The 25655-nt window shown below is 36.2% G+C and overlaps 1 protein-coding gene across 2 annotated transcripts in view; it reads right to left on the bottom strand.

Moving 5' to 3' along the window:
* Positions 1-1386: 1386 nt before the first annotated feature.
* The window catches only part of LOC144958058 (uncharacterized), a 24949-nt gene continuing 680 nt past the window's right edge, over positions 1387-25655 (bottom strand). The window contains exons 3-14 of one of the 2 annotated variants that reach the window (XR_013642324.1): positions 23746-23857; positions 22333-22441; positions 21492-21658; positions 17718-17968; positions 16354-16591; positions 14743-14917; positions 14018-14230; positions 11496-11597; positions 9530-9724; positions 7063-7210; positions 2817-4707; positions 1387-2497 (exon numbers count right to left, since the gene is read on the bottom strand). Coding sequence is in view for 1 of the 2 variants with exons in the window: in XM_078889657.1 (XP_078745783.1) it covers positions 4343-4707; positions 7063-7210; positions 9530-9724; positions 11496-11597; positions 14018-14230; positions 14743-14917; positions 16354-16591; positions 17718-17968; positions 21492-21658; positions 22333-22441; positions 23746-23857 (2075 nt within the window). In the remaining variant the exon portion in view is untranslated. Of the gene's footprint in view, positions 4708-7062; positions 7211-9529; positions 9725-11495; positions 11598-14017; positions 14231-14742; positions 14918-16353; positions 16592-17717; positions 17969-21491; positions 21659-22332; positions 22442-23745; positions 23858-25655 lie in introns of both variants that reach the window. The other variant, XM_078889657.1, reaches the window with a different exon arrangement.

Below are 25655 nucleotides of genomic sequence, written 5' to 3'. Positions count from 1 at the left end.
GATTCGTATACACATGAAACGAAATACTGCAGGTCCAAATTCAAACGAGAAAACAAACAGCAGTCGGTACGGTCACTAACAACAGATCCGCCTGATACTAATTATGAAAATCATCATTTCACATTCAGCGTTAATAACCTGAGCAAGTCATCATGTGGTGAAAATAATCATATTCTTATTGACAGTGGTGCGACGACACATATCGTAAAAGAAAGTGAAAAGTTCATAAGATTTAACAAGCTGTTCAACCCAGAGTCCTATACCATTCAACTAGCGGGTGGGACAAAAGCTAAAAACATTGTTTAGGGACAAGGAGATGCTAAATTGTATTTCGAAGATCAGCAAGGTCAAAAAAAGGGAAATTGTTTTAAAAGAGGCGCTCTTAATCCCATCGTTTGATCAAAACATATTTTCTATTCCAGCTGCAACCAAAGCTGGTGCATTCGTTAATTTTTCGAAAGACAAAGGAGTCGTTCAGATGGATGGACATTCGTTTGATATTGAGAAAAGAAACAATCTATACTACCTGAACATGTTGAAGAAAACAAAAATAAACAATCAGTCCCTCAATGTTTGGCACAGTATTTTAGGACATTCAAATGTGCGCGACATCATAAGTTTAGAAAACAAAGTTGATGGAATGAAAATCTCTGAAGAGAAATCCCCAAACCTAGATTGTGAAACTTGCATTTTAGGTAAAATGTGTGATAATCGAAATAGACAACCTGATACCAGGGCAAAAAGGCCCCTAGAACTTGTGCACTTAGATCTAGCTGGTCCTGTTGAACCAGCAGCTCAAGAATTTAGATATTCACTCATTTGTGTAGATGATTTTTCCAGCTTAACAGTGGTATATTTTCTTAAGCAAAAGTCTGATACAGCGGAAGCCTTTGAGAAATTTCTATTTGACATTAGCCCTTATGGTAAAGTGTGTAAAATCAGAAGTGACAAACGGTGGTGAATTTGTTTCCAATGAGTTTAAAAGAATTTTAGTTGATAATTTCATACGCCATGAGAAAAGTGCCCCCCATAGTCCTCACCAGAACGGTACGGCCGAGAGGAATTGGAGGACGCTTTTTTCAATGGCAAGATGCTTACTAATTGAGGCAAAATTACCAAAGTCCCTTTGGACTTATGCTGTTATGACTTCAGCATATATAAGAAACAGGTGTTTTAACCGAAGGTTAGGGGGAACTCCTATTGAGGCCATGACCAACATTAAACCTAACATATCCAATATGCACATTTTTGGCCAAACTTGCTATGCATTGAACCAAAACCCAAAGAAACTGGAAGAAAGAGCAGAAAGAGGCGTTTTTGTTGGTTATGACCGAGATAGCCCCGCCTATCTTGTATACCTACCTGAGAAACAAATAGTAAGGGAAGTAAGATGTGTCAAATTTTTTTATTCAAATCCATGTGTAAACACTGATGACAATGGATAATGAAAATACTGTTCTGATTGATAAGTCACAAGACAATTCTGATTACATTGAACCATTGACACCACCATATGAGAATGATGAAATTGAAATAAATAATGACGACATTGAACATTCTTGTAATTCACCCAACCAATCAGCATCATCATCCTCAGATGGGGTACCCATGAAGAGAGAAAGGCGTAAGCCAAATTACCTTAATGATTATTATTATGATGATGAAATGAATGACCATGTCTATACTCATTTTTGTTATAGTCTTAGCCATGCACCACAATCTTATTGTGAAGCCATCTCTGGCGACAACGCAGAGAAATGGAAAGAAGCAATGACTTCTGAAATGGAATCTCTTAAAGATAACAACACATTTGAAATTGTGCCTCTACCAAAAGACAGGAAAGTCATTGGTGGAAGATGGGTATTTGCTATAAAAACAAGCAAGGAAGGGAAAGAAACTTACAAGGCACGGTTTGTTGCCAAAGGTTATGCTCAAGTTGAAGGCATTGATTACTTTGAGACATTTTCCCCGACTACACGCCTAAGCTCAATCAGAATACTGACACAAATTGCCATGCAAAATGACCTAGAGATCCATCAAATGGATGTAAAGGCTGCGTATCTCAATGCGCCCATAGATTGTGAAATCTATATAGAACAACCCAAAGGGTTCATAGCCAAGGGTGATAATTATGTTTTGAAATTAAAGAAAAGCTTATATGGTCTGAAACAATCAGGCAGAAACTGGAACAACACTCTTGATGAACATTTGACAAATGAAGGTTTTGTAAGGTCAATTAATGATCCATGCTTCTATATTGATCCAAACAAAAAGATCTATATTTTAGTATGGGTAGATGATTTGCTAATTGCAGCTAAACCCTGTCACCTTGACTCAGTCGAGAATGTCTTGCAGGAAGATTTTAAAATGAAAGATCTTGGAAATGTTTCATATTTTTTGGGAATTCAGTTTGATAAGACAAATGAGGGAATAACAATGTGCCAAAGCCTTTACATTAACAATGTACTTGAAAGATTTAATATGGTTGATTGTAAGCCTAAAGCCATTCTTCTTCTTCTTCTTCTTCGTTCCTCTGATGGACATCTATGGCTGCAGTCCGATATCTGCTATGAAGTCTGTGGTCCGCTTTAGGTCCTCAGCCTCACCATAGAGCTTTGTGTTGAGTGTTGTAGGGGTGACCCAGTGGTTCGAACGTTGCACGTTGTATAATGGGCAATCCATAAGCACATGTAAAGTGGTTTCATGGTCGGTTCCACATGGGCAATAAGGGGTTGTTCCAATACCTAGCTTTGTAAACATATGTCCTCTTAGTCTATTGTGTCCTGTTCGGAGGCGGAATAGAGTGACTTGGCTACTTCAAGCCATTCCATCTGAAATGAAACCATCTGAGTATGAACATGATTCTGAACCACTTGATAACAATGAATTAAGATTGTATAAATCTATGGTTGGTGCTCTTATCTATATCATGACAGCCACAAGGCCTGATATTTCATTTACTGTTACTAGGCTATCTCAATTCATGTGTAATGCTAAACAATGTCACTTGAAAATGGCAAAACATGTAATAAGATACCTAAAAGGTACAATTAATGAAAAATTGATCTTCAGGAAATCAAGGGAACCACTTAGAATTACTGGTTTTTGTGATGCTGACTGGGCTAAGTCTTCCCAGGACAGAAAAAGTATTTCAGGATATTGTTATAGAATTTCAGAAACTGGTCCCTTAATTTCCTGGAAATCCAGAAAGCAACAAACAGTTGCATTATCAACCTGTGAAGCTGAATACATGTCTCTTGTTTCAGCTATCCAAGAAGGAAAACATTTGACATCTTTTCTCAAAGAAATATCAGATCTAAATGAAAATCAATTCACTCTTTTCTGTGACAATCAAGGAGCTATTGCACTTGCTCAAAACCCAGTAAAGCACCAAAGATCAAAGCATATTGATATAAAATACCATTTCATTAGAAATGATATATCTGAGAATAGTTTGTCTGTTTATTACATACCAACAAATTCAAATGTTGCTGATGTTTTTACAAAACCTGCTTCTAAGGCCAAATTGCAAGAATTTAAAACTGCTATTATGGGGTAGATAACCCAATTGTTTTCATTTGCATAAAGAAAACTAAATGATTTAAATAACATGCATGATACTGTTAGTATCTACTATTAATTTACTTTTGTTTGATTTATTTCTCCTTTTTCAAATATCCCATTTTTATTTTAGCTCTTTACTATCATTTATTCAAGATTTAAAGTAAAGTTGCAAATATACTTCATGATCACACTACTATTATTACTTTGATTCATGGTCACTCTGTGCATTTACTACTTATGTTAAATTTAAATATAATGTATTGTTTTAAAGTCCTTTTAGACATTAACACAGTTTTGATTCAATGAAACAGTTGATATGCTTATTATTTGTATTACTAATTTCCAAATTTTTCAGTAAATAGGTATAGGTAGATATTTTTTTTATATTGCACAAGTTACAAGCACAGATGCTATTTTGCTAAGTTAGTATTTCTTATAGGGTATATATATTGATGAATACCAATTATTTTGTTAAATGCTCACAATGCTGAGATCAAGGGAGGGTGTTGAGTATGATCCCATCATTGATTAATTAACATGAATAATAGAGCGAATTTATCATTATACGAATATTTTGTTTATGTACCTATTAATAGATTCTACTTTCACTTCCTCTTTGCCTTTATCCTGTCCATGTTAGACAGATGAAAATCATCATGAGTTTTATTTAATAAAATCGAATTAAATCGTCCCTTCTGTGTTATCATCTTTCATTGATTATTATTGGGCTGCCATAACAACCTCAACAAGCTGCAATGAAACTTTTACTAGAAATACTTCAAGGCCATAATATACTGCAAGAGAACTCAAACAAAACCTGAATAACTATCAAATACAAAGAACCACATAAAATGGTTGTCCTAGCACAAGCTTGTGACCTTTGACCTTGACTTGCTCCCGCGTGACTCAATATCCTCTCAAGCTGCCCCAATAGTTCCTCCATAATCACGTGATCGTATATCGTGTGCTCCTTTTCCTCCATCTCTATATCTATGTCTTCCTTGTCCGCATACTCGTCCCATGAACCACAACGGGGGAATCGCGATGGGCGCCGTGGAAAATGCCAAGGGTCCCCCACCTGGACGATGAGAGCCATGCCTATCTCGGAATGGTACTGATTATGACAGTGGAAGAACCATATGCCTGAAATGAAGAAAATGATATTATTATTATTATTATTATTATTATTATTATTATTATTATTATTATTATTATTATTATTATTATTATTATTATTATTATTATTATCATCATCATCATCATCATTATTATTATTATTATCATTATTATTATGATGATGATGATGATTATTATTATTATTATTATTATTATTATTATTATTATTATTATTATTATTATTATTATTATTATTATTATTATTTTTATTATTATATTATTATTATATTATTTTATTATTATTATTATTATTATTATTATTATTATTATTATTATTATTATTATTATTATTATTATTATTTATTATTATTATTATTATTATTATTATCATTATTATCATTATTATTATTATTATTATTATTATTATTATTATTATTATTATTATTATTATTATTATTATTATTATTATATTATTATTGTTATTATTATTATTAGTAGAAGTAGTAGTAGTAGTAGTAGTTAGTAGTAGTAGTAGTAGTAGTAGTAGTAGTAGTAGTAGTAGTAGTAGTAGTAGTAGTACTAGTAGTAGTAGTAGAAGTAGTAGTAATAGTAGAAGTAGTAGTAGTAGTAGTAGTAGTAGTAGTAGTAGAAGTAGTAGTAGTAGAAGTAGTAGTAGTAGTAGTAGTAGTAGTAGTAGTAGTAGTAGTAGTAGTAGTAGTAGTAGTAGTAGTAGTAGTAGTAGTAGTAGTAGTAGTAGTAGTAGTAGTAGTAGTAGTAGTATCTTAAGGAGTGGGGGGGGGGGGGTATCGTGGCCGAATGGTAACGTCGTTGCACTGTAATCCGGAAGGACCCAGGTTCGAGCCCCGCTTTATGTACGTTCGCTAATTTTTCCTTGGGCAACATGATGAACTCGAAATTTGTTCACTTTGGACAAAATGGGTGATTCCCATTGACACGAGACATTTGTTTAATGGGTTGTCGATATTCCTTTATGGAATGCCTAGCCGTCGGGTTCTAATGATGCCAAGCGGAAGGGCGTTTATATATATATATATATATATCTTTTGAAGATAATTTTACTAAGAATAAGAAATAAAATACGACCTGAAATTGGGGAGATGCAATTTGGTTTTGTTGAGGACAAGGGTACCAGAAATGGAATATTCACATTATCAATGCTGATGGAAAGATGTATTGAAGTAAATAAAGATCTGTATATGTGTTTCATCGACTATTCAAAAGCCTTTGATAAAGTACAACACGAAAAAACTATTCAAAATTCTATCATCCTTGGACATTGATGGTAAAGATTTAAGAATATTACGGAATTTGTACTGGGAACAAGAAGCAGCAATGCGTGTTGACAACGAACTAAGCAGTTTTACACCTATTAGAAGAGGAGTTAGGCAGGGGTGTGTTTTGTCTCCAGATTTATTCAACCTCTATAGTGAAATGATATTAAGAGATATCGAACATAAGAAGGGGGTGTGTATTGGAGGAAAGAATGTAACAAATCTGAGGTATGCAGATGATACGGTTCTACTGGCAGAATCTGAACATGAACTACAAGAATTACTGGATGTTGTAGTCAGGAGTAGTGAAAATATGGGACTGGAACTGAATATATCTAAAACAGAATGTATGACGGTATCTAAAAATAATAACCCACCAGCCTGTGTAATAACAAGCAGAGGACAAACAATACAACAAGTTGAATGTTTCAAATATTTAGGCTTCAATGTAACATCCAATGGAAAATCAGATTGTGAAATAAAGAAAAGAATAGGTATGGCGAAGAATGCATTCAACCAGCTGCATACAATTATGAAAAACAGGAATATTAGCATGAAAACAAAAATCAAAGTCCTGGATTGCTATGTACTGTCTGTGCTGCTATATGGTTGTGAGAGCTGGACCATAAACAAGACCATGGTTAAAAGACTGGAGGCAGTGGAAATGTGGTTTTACAGAAGAATAATGAGGGTGTCATGGATGGAAAGGAAAAGAAATGAAGAAATTTTAGAAATGGCAAACAGAAAAAGATCACTGATAACAAAAATCATCAAACGCCAAATGGAATTTTTAGGACACATTATCCGCCACCCTGGTTTGGAAATACTCGCCTTGACTGGAAAGATGAATGGAAAAAGAATAAGAGGAAGACAAAGAATAACGTATTTGAAAGGGATAAGAACTTGGACAGATGAAGCTGAGAAAGGTGGCGCTGCTTTAATAGAATTGGCAAGAGATAGATCAGCTTGGCGGAAGATGACCTCCGACGTCTGCTTCAGATATGGAACTACATGAGATGAGATATATAAATTAAGACTTTTCTGGTCAAAATGAAAATAATAGGCGTTTTGTCATTGAATGACTTGGTACCTGGGTTATTTGCATGGAATCGTAGGAGAGTGTATCCATCTTTAGGAACGGTAACTGTGTCTTTCTTTGGTGGTCTGTCTAAATTCCGAGTTATGTTCCCTGCTTCGTCCATCGCCATTACAGTGGAGGCTGATATACATGGACCCATCTGTTAAGTACAAGATTTTTGTTGTTTTTGTTTTTAAGCGTTTTACGGCGCTTGGAACACATGAAGGTATTACCAGGGCCAGTAAAACGGAAGAAAATGGGATAGTAAAAAGTTCAAGAATTACAATTAAAGCACCCAAGAAAAGGGAAGACATAGGGGAACTGGTTCAAATAGAAAATAGATGTAGATTCCAAGAACACACTCTCAAAGTACTTCGTTTGTGGTCACCTAAAAGTCTCATCCAGACACAAGCACAAGTCTCCAATAAAAGCAATACACTCAAATGTTTACAATCATATATGATATGTAAACAAAACATAATACAGTGCATAACAGAGAGATGATTTACAAGGAAAAATATCATCTCCCAAAACTAATTACACATTTAAATGTTTCTCTCTTAGTCAGGACAAAACCCAAGAATCTCATTCCAAGACAAAGACAGAAAGCAAATTGGAAAACAGATATATGGAGATAGAAGACACAGGAAGTATCTCCCTGACCACTATGGGAGGTCAGGAACCCCACCCAGAAGTAAAAGATTGAAATGATGATTTCAAATAATGAAATGAGATTTGAGTAGTCGATGATATACGTGTGTGTGTTGTGTGTGTGTGTGTGTGTGTGTGTGTGTGTGTGAGGGGGTGATGGGGGTGGGGTGGACCATTTATGCAATCGAAGTGATGATTTTGGCAATCTTGCCGACAATGCTATTTATGAGGATGCTGATTTGATTGCATGAAAATGTTCATGCTTTTGAGTAACAGGAGGATTAGGAAGACAAGGACGAGGAGGAGAAGGAGGAGGAATACGGTGATGATGATAATGATGATGGCGATGATCATGATGATATCGATGATGATGATATTGATGATGATGATGATGATGACGACGACGATGATGATATTAAGGAGAGGGAGGAGAAGGTGGAGGATGATGACAGGAAAAAGGAGGTGAAGGTGGAGGAGAAGGGGGATAAGGAGGAAGAGGAGGAGGAGGAATGGGGGAAGGAAGTGGGGGAGTTGGGGTGGGGATGGGGGGGGGGATTGAAATGACAATGAAGAGAATGAGAAAGAGTACTGTATTGTCTAATCGTAGTTATCACAAATACTTTACTGTGATGGACACTGCCTTACCATGTCCATAGACACTACCCTAAATGTATGTCCATATAGATGAATACTGCCTTACCATGTCCATAGATACTACCCTAAATGTATGTCCATATAGATGAACACTGCCTTACCATGTCCATAGATACTACCCTAAAGGTATGTCCATATAGATGAACACTGCCTTACCATGTCCATAGATACTACCCTAAAGGTATGTCATATAGATGAACACTGCCTTACCATGTCCATAGATACTACCCTAAATGTATGTCCATATAGATGAACACTGCCTTACCATGTCCATAGATACTACCCTAAATGTATGTCCATATAGATGAACACTGCCTTTCCATGTCCATAGATACTACCCTAAATGTATGTCCATATAGATGAACACTGCCTTACTATGTCCATAGATACTACCCTAAAGGTATGTCCATGTAGATGAACACTGCCTTACCATGTCCATAGATACTACCCTAAAGGTATGTCATATAGATGAACACTGCCTTACCATGTCCATAGACACTACCCTAAATGTATGTCCATATAGATGAACACTGCCTTACCATGTCCATAGATACTACCCTAAATGTATGTCATATAGATGAACACTGCCTTACCATGTCCATAGATACTACCCTAAATGTATGTCCATATAGATGAACACTGCTTTACCATGTCCATAGATACTACCCTAAATGTATGTCATATAGATGAACACTGCCTTACCATGTCCATAGATACTACCCTAAAGGTATGTCCATATAGATGAACACTGCCTTACCATGTCCATAGATACTACCCTAAATGTATGTCATATAGATGAACACTGCCTTACCATGTCCATAGATACTACCCAAAAGGTATGTCATATAGATGAACACTGCCTTACCATGTCCATAGACACTACCCTAAATGTATGTTCATATAGATGAACACTGCCTTACCATGTCCATAGATACTACCCTAAATGTATGTCATATAGATGAACACTGCCTTACCATGTCCATAGATACTACCCTAAATGTATGTCCATATAGATGAACACTGCTTTACCATGTCCATAGATACTACCCTAAATGTATGTCATATAGATGAACACTGCCTTACCATGTCCATAGATACTACCCTAAATGTATGTCCATATAGATGGACACTGCCTTACCCTAAATGTATGTCATATAGATGAACATTGCCTTACCATGTCCATAGATACTACCCTAAAGGTATGTCCATGCAGATGAATGGGATGGTTTGCATGCCACGGATGACCCTCGTCGACTAGGATGACCTCTACGACGTCATCAATATCCACTTTCAAGAGATGGACGCATCCACAGAACTCTGTCTCGCAACTTTTGCCTTGAGGTCTGCTGTCGTTGTTACAGAACATGTCCTGGGAAGTAGGACAAACATTAGGTTATTTATTATTAAGTACTGCAGTTCATATACTTAGATGGATGTATAGAAATAGATAGATAGATAGAGAGAGAGAGAGAGAGAGAGAGAGAGAGAGAGAGAGAGGGAGAAAGATACAGAGAGAATTATAGAGAGAGATAGAGAGGTATACGTAGATGGATCTATAGAGATTGATAGAAAGATAGAAAGAGATAGATAGAGAGATATAGAGAGAGATAGAGATAGATAGATAGATAGAGAGAGAGAGAGGGATACAGGTAGAAGGATGTATAGAGATAGATAGAAAAATAGATAGATAGATAGATAGAGATGTATATATATATATATATATATATATATATATATATATATATATATATATATATATATATATAGAGAGAGAGAGAGAGAGAGAGAGAGATAGATAGATAGATAAATAAAACGATATATATATATATATATATATATATATATATATAGAGAGAGAGAGAGAGAGAGAGAAGAGAGAGAGAGAGAGAGCGAGAGAGAGAGACACACACACAGAGAGAGAGAGAGAGAGAGAGAGAGAGAGAGAGAGAGAGAGAGAGAGAGAGAGAGAGAGAACACTATGTTTCAGCTTAAACGTCGACAATTTGATCAAGAAAATCGTGTGATAACTAGTCACCCTTCAGGCGGTATTAAAGAATAACAATGATCAGAGATTGGTCGATTTCATTCACGTTATTGTTTATAAGCAACCATTTATGATTGTCCGAGCACGTTGGAAGGTATGTAACAAATTCTATGTTTTGATTGGTCAAAAATCTACTGGTGAATTCAAAGCGATAAAACAACAGACACCTTGTGGAAGGGAACAAAACCACGCCTCTTGGACAGTCCTCGGAATGAAAACAATCAGTTAGTGCCAAATTAACAAACGGCACGGTATTACCTATTGAAAGTATGCGTTTAAGTAACATTCTCACAATATCTACACGCCTGTTTGATCTTACCATCACAATAAAACTATGTTAACATTTTATAGTTTGATTGGGGCAATCTAGTGAGAACTAATCACACAATACAACTAGTGATTGGAAAAGTTCAGACTGATGTCAACTTCCATCATTCTATTGTTTTTTAAACAACCAGTTATAGATAGTATCACTTCTCAAGACAATTCTGTACTGGACAGCAGATGGGAAGAGAAAGCGGGGAAGACCCAAAGAAACCTGGCGAAGGACCATGGAGAAAGAATTAAAGGAAGCAGGCCTGTCCTGGAATACAGCCACCGCAAAAGCAGCCGATCATTATTATTATTATTATTATTATTATTATTATTATTATTATTATTATTATTATTATTATTATTATTATTATTATTATTATAATTATTATTAGTTATTATTATTATTTATTATTATTATTATTATTATTATTATTATTATTATTATTATTATTATTATTATTATTTATTATTATTATTATTATTATTATTATTATTATTATTATTATTTATATGTCGTCTTTACCCACGCTCGCGTGTGTGAGTGTGTGTGTATGTGTGTGTGTGAGGAGTGTTTATGTATGTCTTCGTATGTGCGTGTATGTGTGTGAGTGTGTGTGTGTGTTTGTGTGTGTGTATGTGTGTGTGAGGAGTATTTATGTATGTGTTCGTATTTGTGTATGTATGTATGTGTGTGTGAGTGTGTATGTTTGTGTATGTCTGTGTGTGTGTGTGCCTGTTGCCGTATAACTGTTTTTCTAGCTGTCCATTTTCATCATTTCACCTTTGGGATATCCTGATACTGTGACAAGAGAGGAGCAGGAGGCAGCATCATGGAAATGTGATTCATTTGAGGGCTGTACAGACGACCAGGCTTTTCATCTGTCTGTTAAAACAAGAGAATTATCACAATTTCATATAGATTGTATGTGCTTGGCTGCCCTATGTGCCGAAAGCTCGAAGAGGATTAAGTAAGTAAGTATAGATAGTAAGCGCTTGGCTAAGAAGCTCACAGCATTGACATCCGGAAGTATAACGGACCAACACACAAAACTCTGTGTTACCATGGACGTTTATAGTCTGGTTAATACAGTTTAGTGAGAATTACTCATAAACTTGGGTGGCAAAACAAAACAAAACAACCAAACACAAACAATAACAAAAACCCGAGTGACGTCAGATTCATTATATATATATATATATATATATATATATATATATATATATATATATTATATATATATATGGCTTTCTAAAAACCATAACAACGTCCACTTCGTTTCTTCTATATATTTAAAGAAGATTTTCAGTTTATGTTTGCTCATTGTCTCATTCAATGTTATCTAATATTGCTGTCCGCCATCATGGCAATTATATTTTGTTGTTGTCGTAATAGCCTGCAACAGTCGTGACGTCACTGCCCTCGTAATGACGCATGGTTACTTAGTAACTGGTTCTAAACTATCGAAACAATGGCGGACGCCCTTATGAAGTACTCTGACGAGCATAAAAGTGTATCAAGAGGAGAAACAACATTATAAATCTGATCATGTTTGACTTTGATACATTCTGATCACATGACATGTGAAAAAGTTCTAACCAGCATGAAGAATAAAAAGTATTGATTTTCTGTGTTTAGAACCAAGCTGCTGGTTACTGGGCGGATGTGACATCAGACTATAGAGCCCTAGTCTTTTGGAAAAATCTGCAGACCGGACTTTGGAGCCTTCCAAGCTGGTTTATCGAGGGCCTCAAGCAACGCTGTTGTATTCAAAGCTGGGTCTTACCACGCCAAACAGGCGACTTGAAATGTATGAAATAGAAATGTAACTCTACAGGGAATAAATGAAGTGGAGTGGACACGACTTATCCCGGGAAATAAATGCGCTTTATAGAAATTCAAATTTATCTAATTTATTATAAAATGTGTTGACACACTGTCTACTTGAGCTTGAGATTTTCCTTAGATAACACAGTATCTACTAAACGTGCTTAACGCTCTCCTTACCGACTATGTGGTCTAGTTGTATGATACTCGCTTTCGGATCGGAAGGTCTTGAGTTCGAGCCTCGTTCGGCGCATAGTTGAGTCCATGGCAAAGACTCTTTACTCACATTATCTCACCGTACTCAGGTGTAAAATGAGTACCTGGCCGTTTACAGTGTTGACTCTGTCCGAGATTTTTTTTGTAATATCGCCTAACAAGCGTCATGTCCCTTCCTAAATGTTAAATGTTGCTCTTGAACAGGGACCTTTTGAAAAGCACTTTGAGCACATTTAGTGGATATTGCTCTAAAAAAAAGCTCATTTAAAATTATTTTTTTTTTCATTTTCAAGATTTTTCTCAAACCATCTTAACAACCCAACACAAAAATTGATTTTTGAAAGTCAAATTAAAATCAGTGAGGTCATAGTAGGCTACACGTCATTTGTTCAGTCGGACGAGCTTTTGCAAAATAGCAGTAGATAAATTCTAATAGCACAACAAAGATTTTATTTTCGAATTTGTAATATACAAAGCAAATGTGAATAAGAACAATGCTCATTGTATCGTAACGAATGTGACGATTTTCCTAGAGTTGTACGGAGGGGATTAACTCTCTCCTTACCAGCAATTTTCAGGATTTTCCACAAAACTTCACACACAACTTACACAAAATAGATTTTTATCACTCAAACATAATAGCAGTAAAGTTCTTCTGATACATAATTTCTGTAGGAAAACATGCTCCACAACACACTTTTATTTTCTTTAAATTTTATGATGTACAATAGAAGTTTGAATGAGAAAATGTTGGTTGTATCGTAACGAATGTGACGATTTTCATATACTTGGCAAGGAGAGGGTTACAGCTCGGGCAAGAGTTCTCTAACAAACAACAAAACTTAACACGTCCAACGAGACATGATGCCTGACAGGCGACATGTATTATTACACTGTTTTTCTGACAGCGAAAACGTTGTTCACGGCCAGGTACTAGGTACTCGTTTAACATTGATGAGTACGATGAGAGAATGTGAGTAAAGAGCCTTTTCCAAGGACTCACCTTTGCACTGCTTAGCGCGGATTCGAACCCAGGACCTACCGATCCGAAGGCGATGTGTCACACCACTAGACCACATAATCGTCCATTACTACAACCCCCAAAAATTATTTGTCTTCTGGCTTTTGTTGTTGTTGTTGTTTGTTTTTGTTTTTTTTTTTGGGGGGGGGGGGGGTTTATGTTGGTGCTGATGTAGTTTTGTTTGCTTAATTTTTTTTGTTATTGTTGTTGTTGCTATTTCATTAAAAAAAATTCCACTTACCTGGTGGAAAGGATAAAGCCACTGGTTATAAAATCTGGGATTGTTGATAGAGGTTAACTCCAAACCGATCACAAACTTTTTATTGGGTTGTCTGGTTAATACCGGGTCGTCATCATCGTCGTCATCGTCATCGTCATCATCTTTCTCCATTGATCTAAGTGACGTAATCATGATCTTCCTCTTGGACTTTTTGGTGTTCAGCGGGTTGAGCTCCTGGAGTAGTAAACGAGTTCAAGTTCTAGAGTTTATATCATTAGGCCATTATTGGCCACTGACCATAACAAATCTCTGAACGGACTATTCTAACATTCACAGTTATAATTCGGGAATAATAGTCTTTAAGTAATCATAAAAAGCAATGATAATAATAATAGTGATAATGATGATGATGGTGATGATGATGATGATGATGATGATGATGATGATGATGATGATAATAATAATAATAACAATAATAACAATAATAATAATAATAATAATAATAATAATAATAATAATAATAATAATAATAATAATAATAATAATAACAACAATAATAATAATAATAATAATAATAATAATAATAATAATAATATAATAATAATAATAATAATAATAATAATAATAATAATAATAAGAGTACGAGCCTAGAAAGAGGAGAAGCTAACGCTTAGCTCCTCTTTCTAGGGTACGAGTACGAGTTGCCAAAATCTGGATTCTATTTCGAGAAGGGCCGCCCGACTTACTATTCCATTCAAGTCTGGAAACGGTGTGTAATGTGACGTATCGATAGGCCCACCTTGGTATCGGAGGACTGCAGTTTGGAAGGCGTCATTGTATTGTGGACCGCAATGTTCTTCCCCCCTAGCACGTATCGGGTAATTGGATACGTTTTGATTGGCGAATAGGATGAAATCGTATCTGAAAGAGGACAAATTTAAATAATTAAGATCTAGTGTTGTTCTCAAACAGTATTATTTCGGTATGGATAAGAATAAGAAACTCATCATTATCATCATCATCGTCGTCATCGTCATCGTCGTCGTCGTCGTCGTCGTCATCATCATCATCATCATCATCATCATTATTATTATTATTATTATTATTATTATTATTATTATTATTATTATTATTATTATTATTATTATTATTATCATTATTATTATTATTATATATTATTATTATTATTATTATTATTATTATTTATTATTATATTATTATTTATTATTATTATTATTATTATTTATTATTATTATTATTATATTATTATTATTATTTTATTATTATTATTATTATATATTATTATTATTATTATTATTATTATTATTATTATTATTATTATTATTATTATTATTATTATTATACATTTATTATATTATTTATTACCATCATCATAACCTAATAACCAATACATCTCATCCACTATTTTAGCACCACGGTCATCATAACGCTAAGTTAACAGAACAGTTCCCGTTCATCACTCTGAAACCAGAAAATCGGTTCCACACACACGGTATGTATCCAGTCCTCTGGATTGATTTTACCTTTCTAATGAGCTTGGAACCGGTATTTTAACGTCAAACTGTTATTCCCTGTTGTGTGACAGACTAAAAATTTAAAAACAATCTTTGATGAGTCAATCGATTTGACATCGTTCAGCACACACCATAGTACTGTGTTATCCATGGCACACACCAACGGCTGGACGGGTTAACCAAACTTACCAACACACCATTGCGATGGTACCTGCGTATAATTTGGGGAATGTGATTGCCTTAATTTGAAAAAAAACATACGTTTATTAACATTTGTTTTTACGTTTTTAACATGCTCAGTCCACAGCAACTTGTCATCAATGATCAGGGGATTTATAGGAATGAACCTGATCAACTGACTGGCCCTTTAATATGAGTGGTTTTAATTGGTTCATTTCCTTCCCTAAAATCAATAACTAACTCCTTTGTCTTGGTTACATTAAGCTCGAGGTGGTTATCATCACACCAAGATACAAACCAACCTATTTCAGTTTTATATGCCTCCTCGTTGCCATTAGCAATAAGACCTTGAAGTGCGGTGTCATCAGTAAATTTTATGAGAGGCACGCTTGGATCTTGACTTCGAAAGTCGTTAGTGTATACTGTGAAAAGTACCGGGGATAATACGCAGCTCTGAGGGGCTCCGATGTTGGTTGTCTTTTCTTGTGGACCTGTTGTTACCAACCTGAACTTTTTGTACCCTGTTAGTCAGAAATTCAAGAATACAAGCTATAATACGACTACACATACCCGAATGTTTCCATTTTTTGTACAAGTAACTCAGGTTGCATCCTATTAAAGGCAGAGGAAAAATCTTCTTACCTTTCACCAGAATTAATACTGAAAGATTCCACCTCCATTGGCTCCACAGGATTACCATCGCTTGCAATGACCGTGATCACGTGATTGTCTACGGAGATTTTGATTGGACAGTCGAGGATAGCACTGCTCATCATCCTGAATCTGTACTTGTATCCTGGCCAAACAACAAACTCCTCTCGTGGTGTGACCACAGTCTGGGCAGTCATGGAGTCGTACAACTTGGGGAGTATTCCTCTGCCTGTTCATGTTGGATTGATAGATTAAGAATGAAGAAGTATGGAAAAAACACAACAGAAACAAATGGGAGAGGAAATAGGAAGAAGACGATTGGACACACCCTTAGAAAGACTGACTCCACAATAACAAAGGAAGGATTGGACTGGAACCCTCAGGGCAGAAGATCAAGGAGAAGGCCACGGGGAACATGGAAAAGATTTAAAGAAGCTGATAAGACCTGGAACTAGATATAAAGTTAGCTCAGGATAGAGAAGGATGGAAACTGTTTGTCTGTGGCCTATACCCTGACCCAGGGGGAAAAAAGGCAATGATGATGGTGATGATGATGATGATGATGATGATGATGATGATGATGATGAATGATTATGATGATGATGGAGATAGAGAAGGGTGGAAACTGTTTGTCTGTGGCCTATACCCTGACCCAGGGTGAAAAAGGCAATGATGATGATGATGATGATGATGATGATGATGATGATGATGATGATGATGATGATGGAGATAGAGAAGGGTGGAAACTGTTTGTCTGTGGCCTATACCCTGACCCAGGGTGATAAAGGCAATGATGATGATGACGTTAAATTAACTAGTTGACCGCCGTCCTCTGGAATAAGAAACAACTCATATTTAAATATTTGGTCAGAAAACTCATCCTTCAGATATCGATCGATTTAAATGACCCTCATCTTGGCACACACACAAAAAAAAAAAAAATCAAATCACAAACCTATGAATTCGCGAAGTCCCAGGTTTGAGCGTTTTGGCCAAGATGAGAGTCATTTAAATCGATCAATATTTGAAGGACGAGTTTTGTGGCCAAATTTGTACATATGATTTTTCCCTAGTACGGCAATCGGCTGGTTAATTTGTACAGTTTGTGACGTAAAAATGGTTTTTCTTTGGGTGGCTTGGTGGTCTTGTGGTCAGACCCATGCTTTTGGATCGAAACTTCCTGGGTTCGAGTCCAGCTGCAAGCTGCGTAATGTTGCCTCCTTAGAAAAGGATCTTTAATCACGTGATGATGATGATGATGATGATGATGATGATGATGATGATGATGATGATGATGATGATGATGGTGATGGCGATGAAGTTGACGATGATACTGTTTTAACGTTAATTGATACCATTAATCAACATCGAGGTCGGTTTGTTGGTGCCATTGCTATGGTGGTGCTCCGCGAAGTGGGGCGCTGTGCTTCTTCCCCACCAATCGTTAACAAGTATGGCGTGTTGTGGAAGGTCAAGGTCATATCTATCGATGTGTACTTCCATGTTTGGGGGCTGCCTGATCACGAGCTGTCCAAATATCCCGTCTGCACGTTGTATCCCTGCATGGGCGTGCCAGAAATGGGTTCCTGGATTGGCTGCTTGAAATCTGGAGTTTTTAAAAATGGCGACGGGGACGAAAAATGGGTTAACAAATTGAAAAAAATAAGTAATATATAGGGCAATATCCAATATATAAATGTGCTCAAAGCGCTTTACAAAGGGTCCCTGGTCAACAGCAACATTCAACATGTAGGACGGGACATAACTCCTGTTAGGCGATATTACAATTTTTCGGACAAAGATACCGCTGTCAACGGCCAGGTACTCATTTTACACCTGAGTACGGTGAGAGAATGTGAGTAAAGAGCCTTTTCCAAGGAGTCAACTATGCGCCGAGCGCGAGGCTCGTACCCAGGACCTTCCGATCCGACAGCGAGTGCCATACCACTAGACCACATAGCCGCACAAATGAAGAGAACTGGGGGAAAACCACAGATGTCCATTTTTGGAATTTTTATCGACTAGCCTCACTTGAGTGATGAAAGGGGTTTGAGCTTTAACTCTATAAATAGAACAGTGGAAAAACTATTAATAGTATGCGCATGGCTAAGAAGCTCACAACATTGCCATCCGGCAGTATAATAATGGACCAAAACACAAAATTGTGTGTAACATTGAACGTTTATAGTCTGATTAATACAGTTTAGTGAGAAGTACTCATAAACGCGGATGGCAAAAAACAATAACAAAAACCTGAGAGCAGTCAACTTCGAACTATCTATACAACCATTACTCTATAAAGCGGATCCGGCATAGACCACACGACACAAAACGGTTATGCTTCCAGTTTTTCTGCTGTACTTTGTGGGAAGTAAATGTTTCGAACTCCTGACAAGTAGAGAAAGGTGGGGACTGCCTGAAGTCTGGAACCGTGAAAATACTAACGAAAGAGTCAAAATGGAGAGGCTTCGGGTGGGAACAATGCAGACAATGGACGTTTCGGGTACAAATCCTTCGTCGGCACAACAATAAACAAATTATATATATATATATATATATATATATATATATATATATATATATATATATATATATAAATTCCCTTTACTCATCTCCATGGAAAAATTTATCTTTAGGGTCTATTCCAAGGAAAGACTGGAAGAACCCAGGCGTCAGCCGCAGTGCAGCGCCGCAAAGTGAGCTGGGTGAGGTGACGTGCTCAAGGCAGGACAGCGCGGCGGATGATCAAACTCGGTCCCTTTTGGGTACGAAGCAAAGACCGCACTGCTGGGCCACACTGTCCTTGTTGCTTGATCACAAAGTCTATTGAAAAGAAGAAAGCTATTATTTACTAACAAGAACTATAACATTGCACATTTTTTACGATTGTAACTTTAAATTCCCCTTTTCTAACAAAATCCTTAAAATTTCACATTTCTTGCCATTGTAACATTAAAATCCTCTTTTCTAAAAAAAAAAAACCCCTTAAAATTTCACATTTCTTGCCATTGTAACATTAAAATCCTCTTTTCTAACAAGAATCTTAAAATTTCAAATTTTTTGCCATTGTACCTTTAAAATCCGTTTCTATCAAGTAACTTTCATTAAACCGATTTTTTTCCACCGATTACAGTACCATACTATAGGATTTTTCCTCTTTACGGCATATAAAAAACGAAGGGTCTGGAATGAGTGAACATTTAGAAGTTTTACAATACAATATTATACACAGTGAATCATGTTGTGATAACGATCACTGAACTCGCCTAAAGGCTTGACCAGGGGTTTACTTTTCACGAGATTCATGTGCACTACTCACCATCATTGCCATCCTGGGTTCAAAATGACACATCAAATTGTACACTTTGTACACACTTGACATAAACAATTGTTACAATTTAATAGTTGAAAGCAAGAGGCGGAGATCGCTTCCTGTTGAGATTTATACATTCATAAAAAAACCCCGGAAAAAATATGGATTAATCATGCAAGTTTGTCACAAAGAGGAACATTTCCAAGTATTTAAATTTCTCCAGAGAGGCGGAGAGCGGAAATCTTTACCATCGCTTGAAATATGGCTCACAACCGGGAACTCAGAAAGGAGAGGTCAAATTAATAATTTTTTATGTCATCTTAATACTCTTCAACAGTTGTAACGTCACTTCCTTCCTAATGACGCATGGTAACTTAGTAACGCTGGGTCTAAACTATCGGAACAATAGCGGACGCCCGTATGAAATATTTCTCCGGCGAACATAAAAGCGTATTCAGAGGGAAAAACCCATTAATTTGATAATGTTTTGACTTTTACACATTCTGATCACAAGGCATATGAACAGTTCTAGCCAGCATGAAGAATAAAAAGTAATAATTTTCTTTGTTGAGAACTAAGATGGCGGCCGTTGCCGGGCGGCGTGACATGACATCAGACTATTGACTCCAATTATGCATCACTTGTATTTGAAAACTGCGGTTCCTTTGAAAAGTTATACTGTACAAAACTTACATGGAATCTGGTGTGAAATAAGTTTACATTCGGTGATATTTCACATTAATACATTCAAAGCATCCCTCCCCCATTCCCCTTTTTTCCCCAGCGAACATAATTTAAGAATGGCGAACGCGTCGCGGACTCGATGGGATGGATGACCAGTTTTTTTTTTTTACATCGATGTCTTTGTCCGAAAAATGTATAAGCCCCTAACGGGCTGCTTGTGTCGTCCATGATCCATGTATTATAATATGTCCGTTGTTCCGATAGTTTAGAACCAGTTACTAAGTCACCATGCGTCATTACGAGGGAAATGACGTTACGACTGTTGAAGCGTATTTTCACTCCCCACGCCATTACAGCTCCATATATATTCAAAGTCCTACTTCAGTGATGGTTTGGTCATTAAAACGGTCACCTTGACGTAGACAGGTCGAAAACCCTTGCTGGTCTCTGGAATCAACTTCACAAATCTAATTCGTCCCTAAACAAAATGGCGTCCCTGATATTCTGAGGCAAGTCCAGCTGGTCACGTGCCCATCTCAGTCGAGAAACTTTGTGCAAAGGAGTCAGTTTTGGTCAAATTACGGGTTTGTGACCAAACCAAGCTGTGTGAGCGACATCTGAACTATTTTTGTCCGAGCGTTTAATGCATTGCACTGTGGTCTGGAAGGTCCCGGGTTCGAGCCCCGCTTCAGGCACTTTCGTATTATTTTCCTTGGGCAAGTTTATTAACCCCCAATTAGCTCACTGTGACAACATAATAATAATAATAATAATAATAATAATAATAATAATAATAATAATAATAATAATAATAATAATAATAATAATAATAATAGATCTTCATTGTCCATAAATATGGCAATTTGTCATTTAGATGTTAACATGGGTGATTCCTGTTGACATCAGACATCGTGTTTGATGGATTATCTATATTATTATTCCTTCATGGAATGTCTAGGCGATGAGATTTTAAGGCGACATTGCGAAAGGGCGTAAGAGAAGAAAAGAAGAGATATAAACAAAAGAAATATTCAACGAAGATCTCGTCTTGAAATATCAAAACGTGACAAATCAATTTTCACTGCTTTACTGACGTCACTATCTACACATAATTGTGACGTGACCTACTTACGTGTAGGTGAATGATGTGTGGGCAGGTATGGGGCACTGGGTTATCATAGCCGCCCCGTCCATATAGGGGGTACCCTTCTGGTGGATTCCGTGCCAGTGGACGGCGACCCCTTCACCCATTTCCAAGTTGTTGTGAATGCGAACTCTGATTGTGTCCCCTTGACAAACCTGCGGGAAAGACATTTTTACTGCGGCTATGTGGACCAGTGGTATGCCACTCGCTTTCGGATCGGAAGGTCCTGGGTTCGAGCCTCGCTCGACGCATAGTTGAGTTCTTGGAAAAGGCTCTTAACTCACATTCTCTCATCGTACTCAGGTGTAAAATGCGTACCTGGCCGTTAACACCGTTGTCTCTGTCCGAAAAAAAATTGTAACATCGCCTAACAGGCGTCATGTTCCGTCCTAAATATTAACTGTTGCTGTTGGCCAGTGGCCCTTTGAAAAGCGCTTTGACCACATGTAGTGGATGTTGCGCTATATAAAAGCTCATTTTAAAAATATTTTTTTTACCTTATAAATAGATATGAGACAACGAAGACGATAATGAGAATGATGATGTTGATAATAATGATTACAACGATGTTAATGATGATGATAATGATGATGATGATGATAATAAAATGACAATGAAGATGACACAGTTAATAATATACTACTACTACTACTACTACTACTACTACTACTACTACTACTACTACTACTACTACTACTACTACTACTACTACTACTACTACTACTACTAATAATAATAATAATAATAATAATAATAATAATAATAATAATAATAATAATAATCATAATAATAATAATAATAAAATCAATTATAAAGAACGATAACTCACGTGAATGGCAGGTCCTGGTAGCATTCTATTTACCGTCATTATTCCCCTTGGCACTCCATCCGCTGCTACACAATGAGGACGGAAACAGTCCGACTGTGTCATTGGACAGCTAAAAATAGGCATGATGAAATGAAAATATAGAGCAGTAAAGTTTGCTGCCCCAAACGTAAACAAAGGTCGAGAAGCACATGGCAAACCACATGTTCCTGTCTTGACAGCTCACGTTCCAATGTAAATAATAGAAAGAAAATAACCTTTAAAAATTGGCTGTTAGGTGGCAAAAGAAACACATATTCATAAATACTCGATCATGCATCAAATAATGTCTAGATATGGATATTTTATGGAACAAAAGGTAAAATTTATCAAAAGTTACGTCTATCTATTTTTAGACCAGAGCAAATTATTGCGCTGGTATGAACAAAACGAGAATTATTCGGAGCCTGATTTTCATAATAATTTAGTCTTATATTATTATTTCTGCAACTGTTAGATTTTATGTAAACATATTTTCAATACTGAAAGTGTATTGCCTACAACTCAAACTACAAAATTGGGAGACCTATATTGTGCGTAAATTATTCCGGTCCCTAACGGAAATCACTAGCAACTTGTTATTGTTTACGTTTGGGGCAGCAAACTTTACTGTTCTATATATATATTACATTTTTTACGACAATACGCTTCAACAGTCGTAACGTCACTTCCCTCGTAATGACGCTTGGTAACTTAGTAACTGGCTCTGAACTATAGGAACAATGGCGGATGCCCTTATGAAATATTTCTCCGACGAGTATAAAAGCGTATCCAGAGGGAAAAAAAAACCCATTATAAATCTGATCATGTTTTGACTTTTACACATTCTGATCACAAGGCATATGAAAAGTTCTAGCCAGCATGAAGAGTAAAAAGTACCGATTTACATTGTTTAGAACCACGATGGGCGCCGTTGCTGGGTGACGTGACATCAGACTATTGAATCCAATTATCGACAAGGTACTCATTTCACACGAGGGTGGCGATTAAAGAGCCTTTTCCAAAAGTAATAAAAAAGCGGTTATATAGCGCATATCCACTAAATGTGCTCAACGCGCTTTACAAAGCGTACCAACCAACAGCAACACATTATATCGGATCAGGACGAGACATGACGCTTGTTAGGCGTTAATACAACATTTGTTTTTTCGACAGTTACATCGTTGTTAACGGCCACGTATTCCTTTTATACCTGAGTACGGTGAGAGCGTGTGAGTAAAGATCCTTTACCAAGGATTCAACTATTCGTCATCAGAGCGTCACTCGAAGCCTGTGTACCTTCCGGTCCGAAAGCAAGTGTCTTACCGACTAGACCACATAGTCCAGCGGTTAAATCAAAATCAATAATAGCAATGAAGAATATTTCTAGTGACTTACTTATAGCAAGCTCGGGTTAGGGTGTGATAATGTTCTATCAAGAAGTCGTATTCACACACAAGGGGCGGTTGGTCGTCGTTACAGGGACGTCTGCATATGTGGTGATGGTAGGCTGGGAGAGAATGGGTTTTGAACGTGAAGATGAATAATAATAATAATAATAATAATAATATAATAATAATAATAATAATAATAATAATAATAATAATAATAATAATATAATAATAATATAATAATAATAATAATAATATATTATATTTGTGTGAGCACTCTTCCATATCACGAGGAAATGCCCAGAGCGCATCAATAATTCCATTTGTAAAATAACAAAGTCATAACTCACTCAATCCTACAGTTGTCTGATACTTTTCAATACTGGAAAAAAATGTATTAAAAATGAGCAGGTACATAAAATATATCTTTTTTAAAAATTGAGCTTTATATAGCGCAATATCCACTAAATGTGGATCAAAGCGCTTTACAAAGGGTCCCTGGTCAACAGAAAGGACATAACAATGAAACAATACTTTAATTTTTTTTAAAGCGCGCGAGGATTTGTGTCATCAGTCTTCGCGAACAAGGTTGCCAGATGGCCACGTGTGTGGCCAAATATATAATTTTGTTTCTTTTATTAAATTTTATTCATCTATTTTTGTCTCAGTGACATTTATCCTAGTCTATTCAATTTTCTGTTTGTTAAAATTTAGTTCATTTTAAGTGGGCCAGTCTTAATAGTGAAAGCCATATGATTTTCTATTTAGCCACTTTTGAAGTCAAATTTGGTCATGTTTAAGTCTGGCCATCTGGCAGCCTTGCCTCGCCCACGTCATTTCGTGTCGCGCGATGGGAGAGCAAAATGGCCGTCTCCATATTTTCACTCATTGAAATGCAAATTGGGTTGATGTTTTGTGAGAATACGGGAAAAGTATTTATCATAATCCAATGAAATTTGACATATATATAGAAGAAATGTGCATATATAACCTTATGAGCGACAAAATCTCTCCTCTTTGTAGTTTTAGAAATATTGTACTCCAAAGAGTAAAAATCTATTTTAACGGTCTTCTGGTAATCGCACAAGTTTTGTTGCTTGACATAATCTAAAATGACCTCTCTTCTAATTGTGTCCCAACTTTCAGTCATATTCATCGATAAACAGCGTCCTAATTAATTTTTTTTAATTGCATGTACGAAACGGCTTCGTCCCATATTTTGTCGCGAATTTTGGCACTTCGTGAGCGAAAAAGAGGCCCAAAGATTTGTGCGGGATAGTCATTGCTACTTTAATGTAACCTAGTCATTATTAGTACTCCACATCCTCCTACTAAAATGTCACCTTTATGTAACCTAGTCATTATTAGTACTCCACATCCTGCTACTAAAATCTCACCTTTATGTAACCTAGTCATTATTAGTACTCCACATCCTCCTACTAAAATGTCACCTTTATGTAACCTAGTCATTATTAGTAATCCACATCCTCCCACTAAAATGTCACCTTTATGTAACCTAGTCATTATTAGTACTCCACATCCTGCTACTAAAATGTCACATTTATGTAACCTAGTCATTATTAGTACTCCACATTCTGCTACTAAAATGTCACCTTTATGTAAGCTAGTCATTATTAGTACTCCACATCCTCCTACTAAAATGTCACTTTTATGTACCTAACCTAGTCATTATTAGTACTCCAATCCTGCACTAAATCACTTTTTAACCTATCATTATTAGTCTCCACATCCTCTACTAAATGTCACCTTAGTAACCTAGTCATTATTAGTACTCCACATCCTCCTACTAAAATGTCACATTTATGTAACCTAGTCATTATTAGTACTCCACATCCTCCTACTAAAATGTCACTTTTATGGAATCTAGTCATTATTAGTATTCCACATCCTCCTACT

This window comes from Berghia stephanieae, chromosome 12, assembly GCF_034508935.2.
Source record: "Berghia stephanieae isolate SIO BIC M18660-M18661 chromosome 12, UCSD_Bste_1.3, whole genome shotgun sequence".
NCBI lineage: Eukaryota > Metazoa > Mollusca > Gastropoda > Nudibranchia > Aeolidiidae > Berghia > Berghia stephanieae.
Note: the sequence above shows the minus strand (reverse complement) of the source record. Positions and strands in the feature narration are given on the sequence as shown.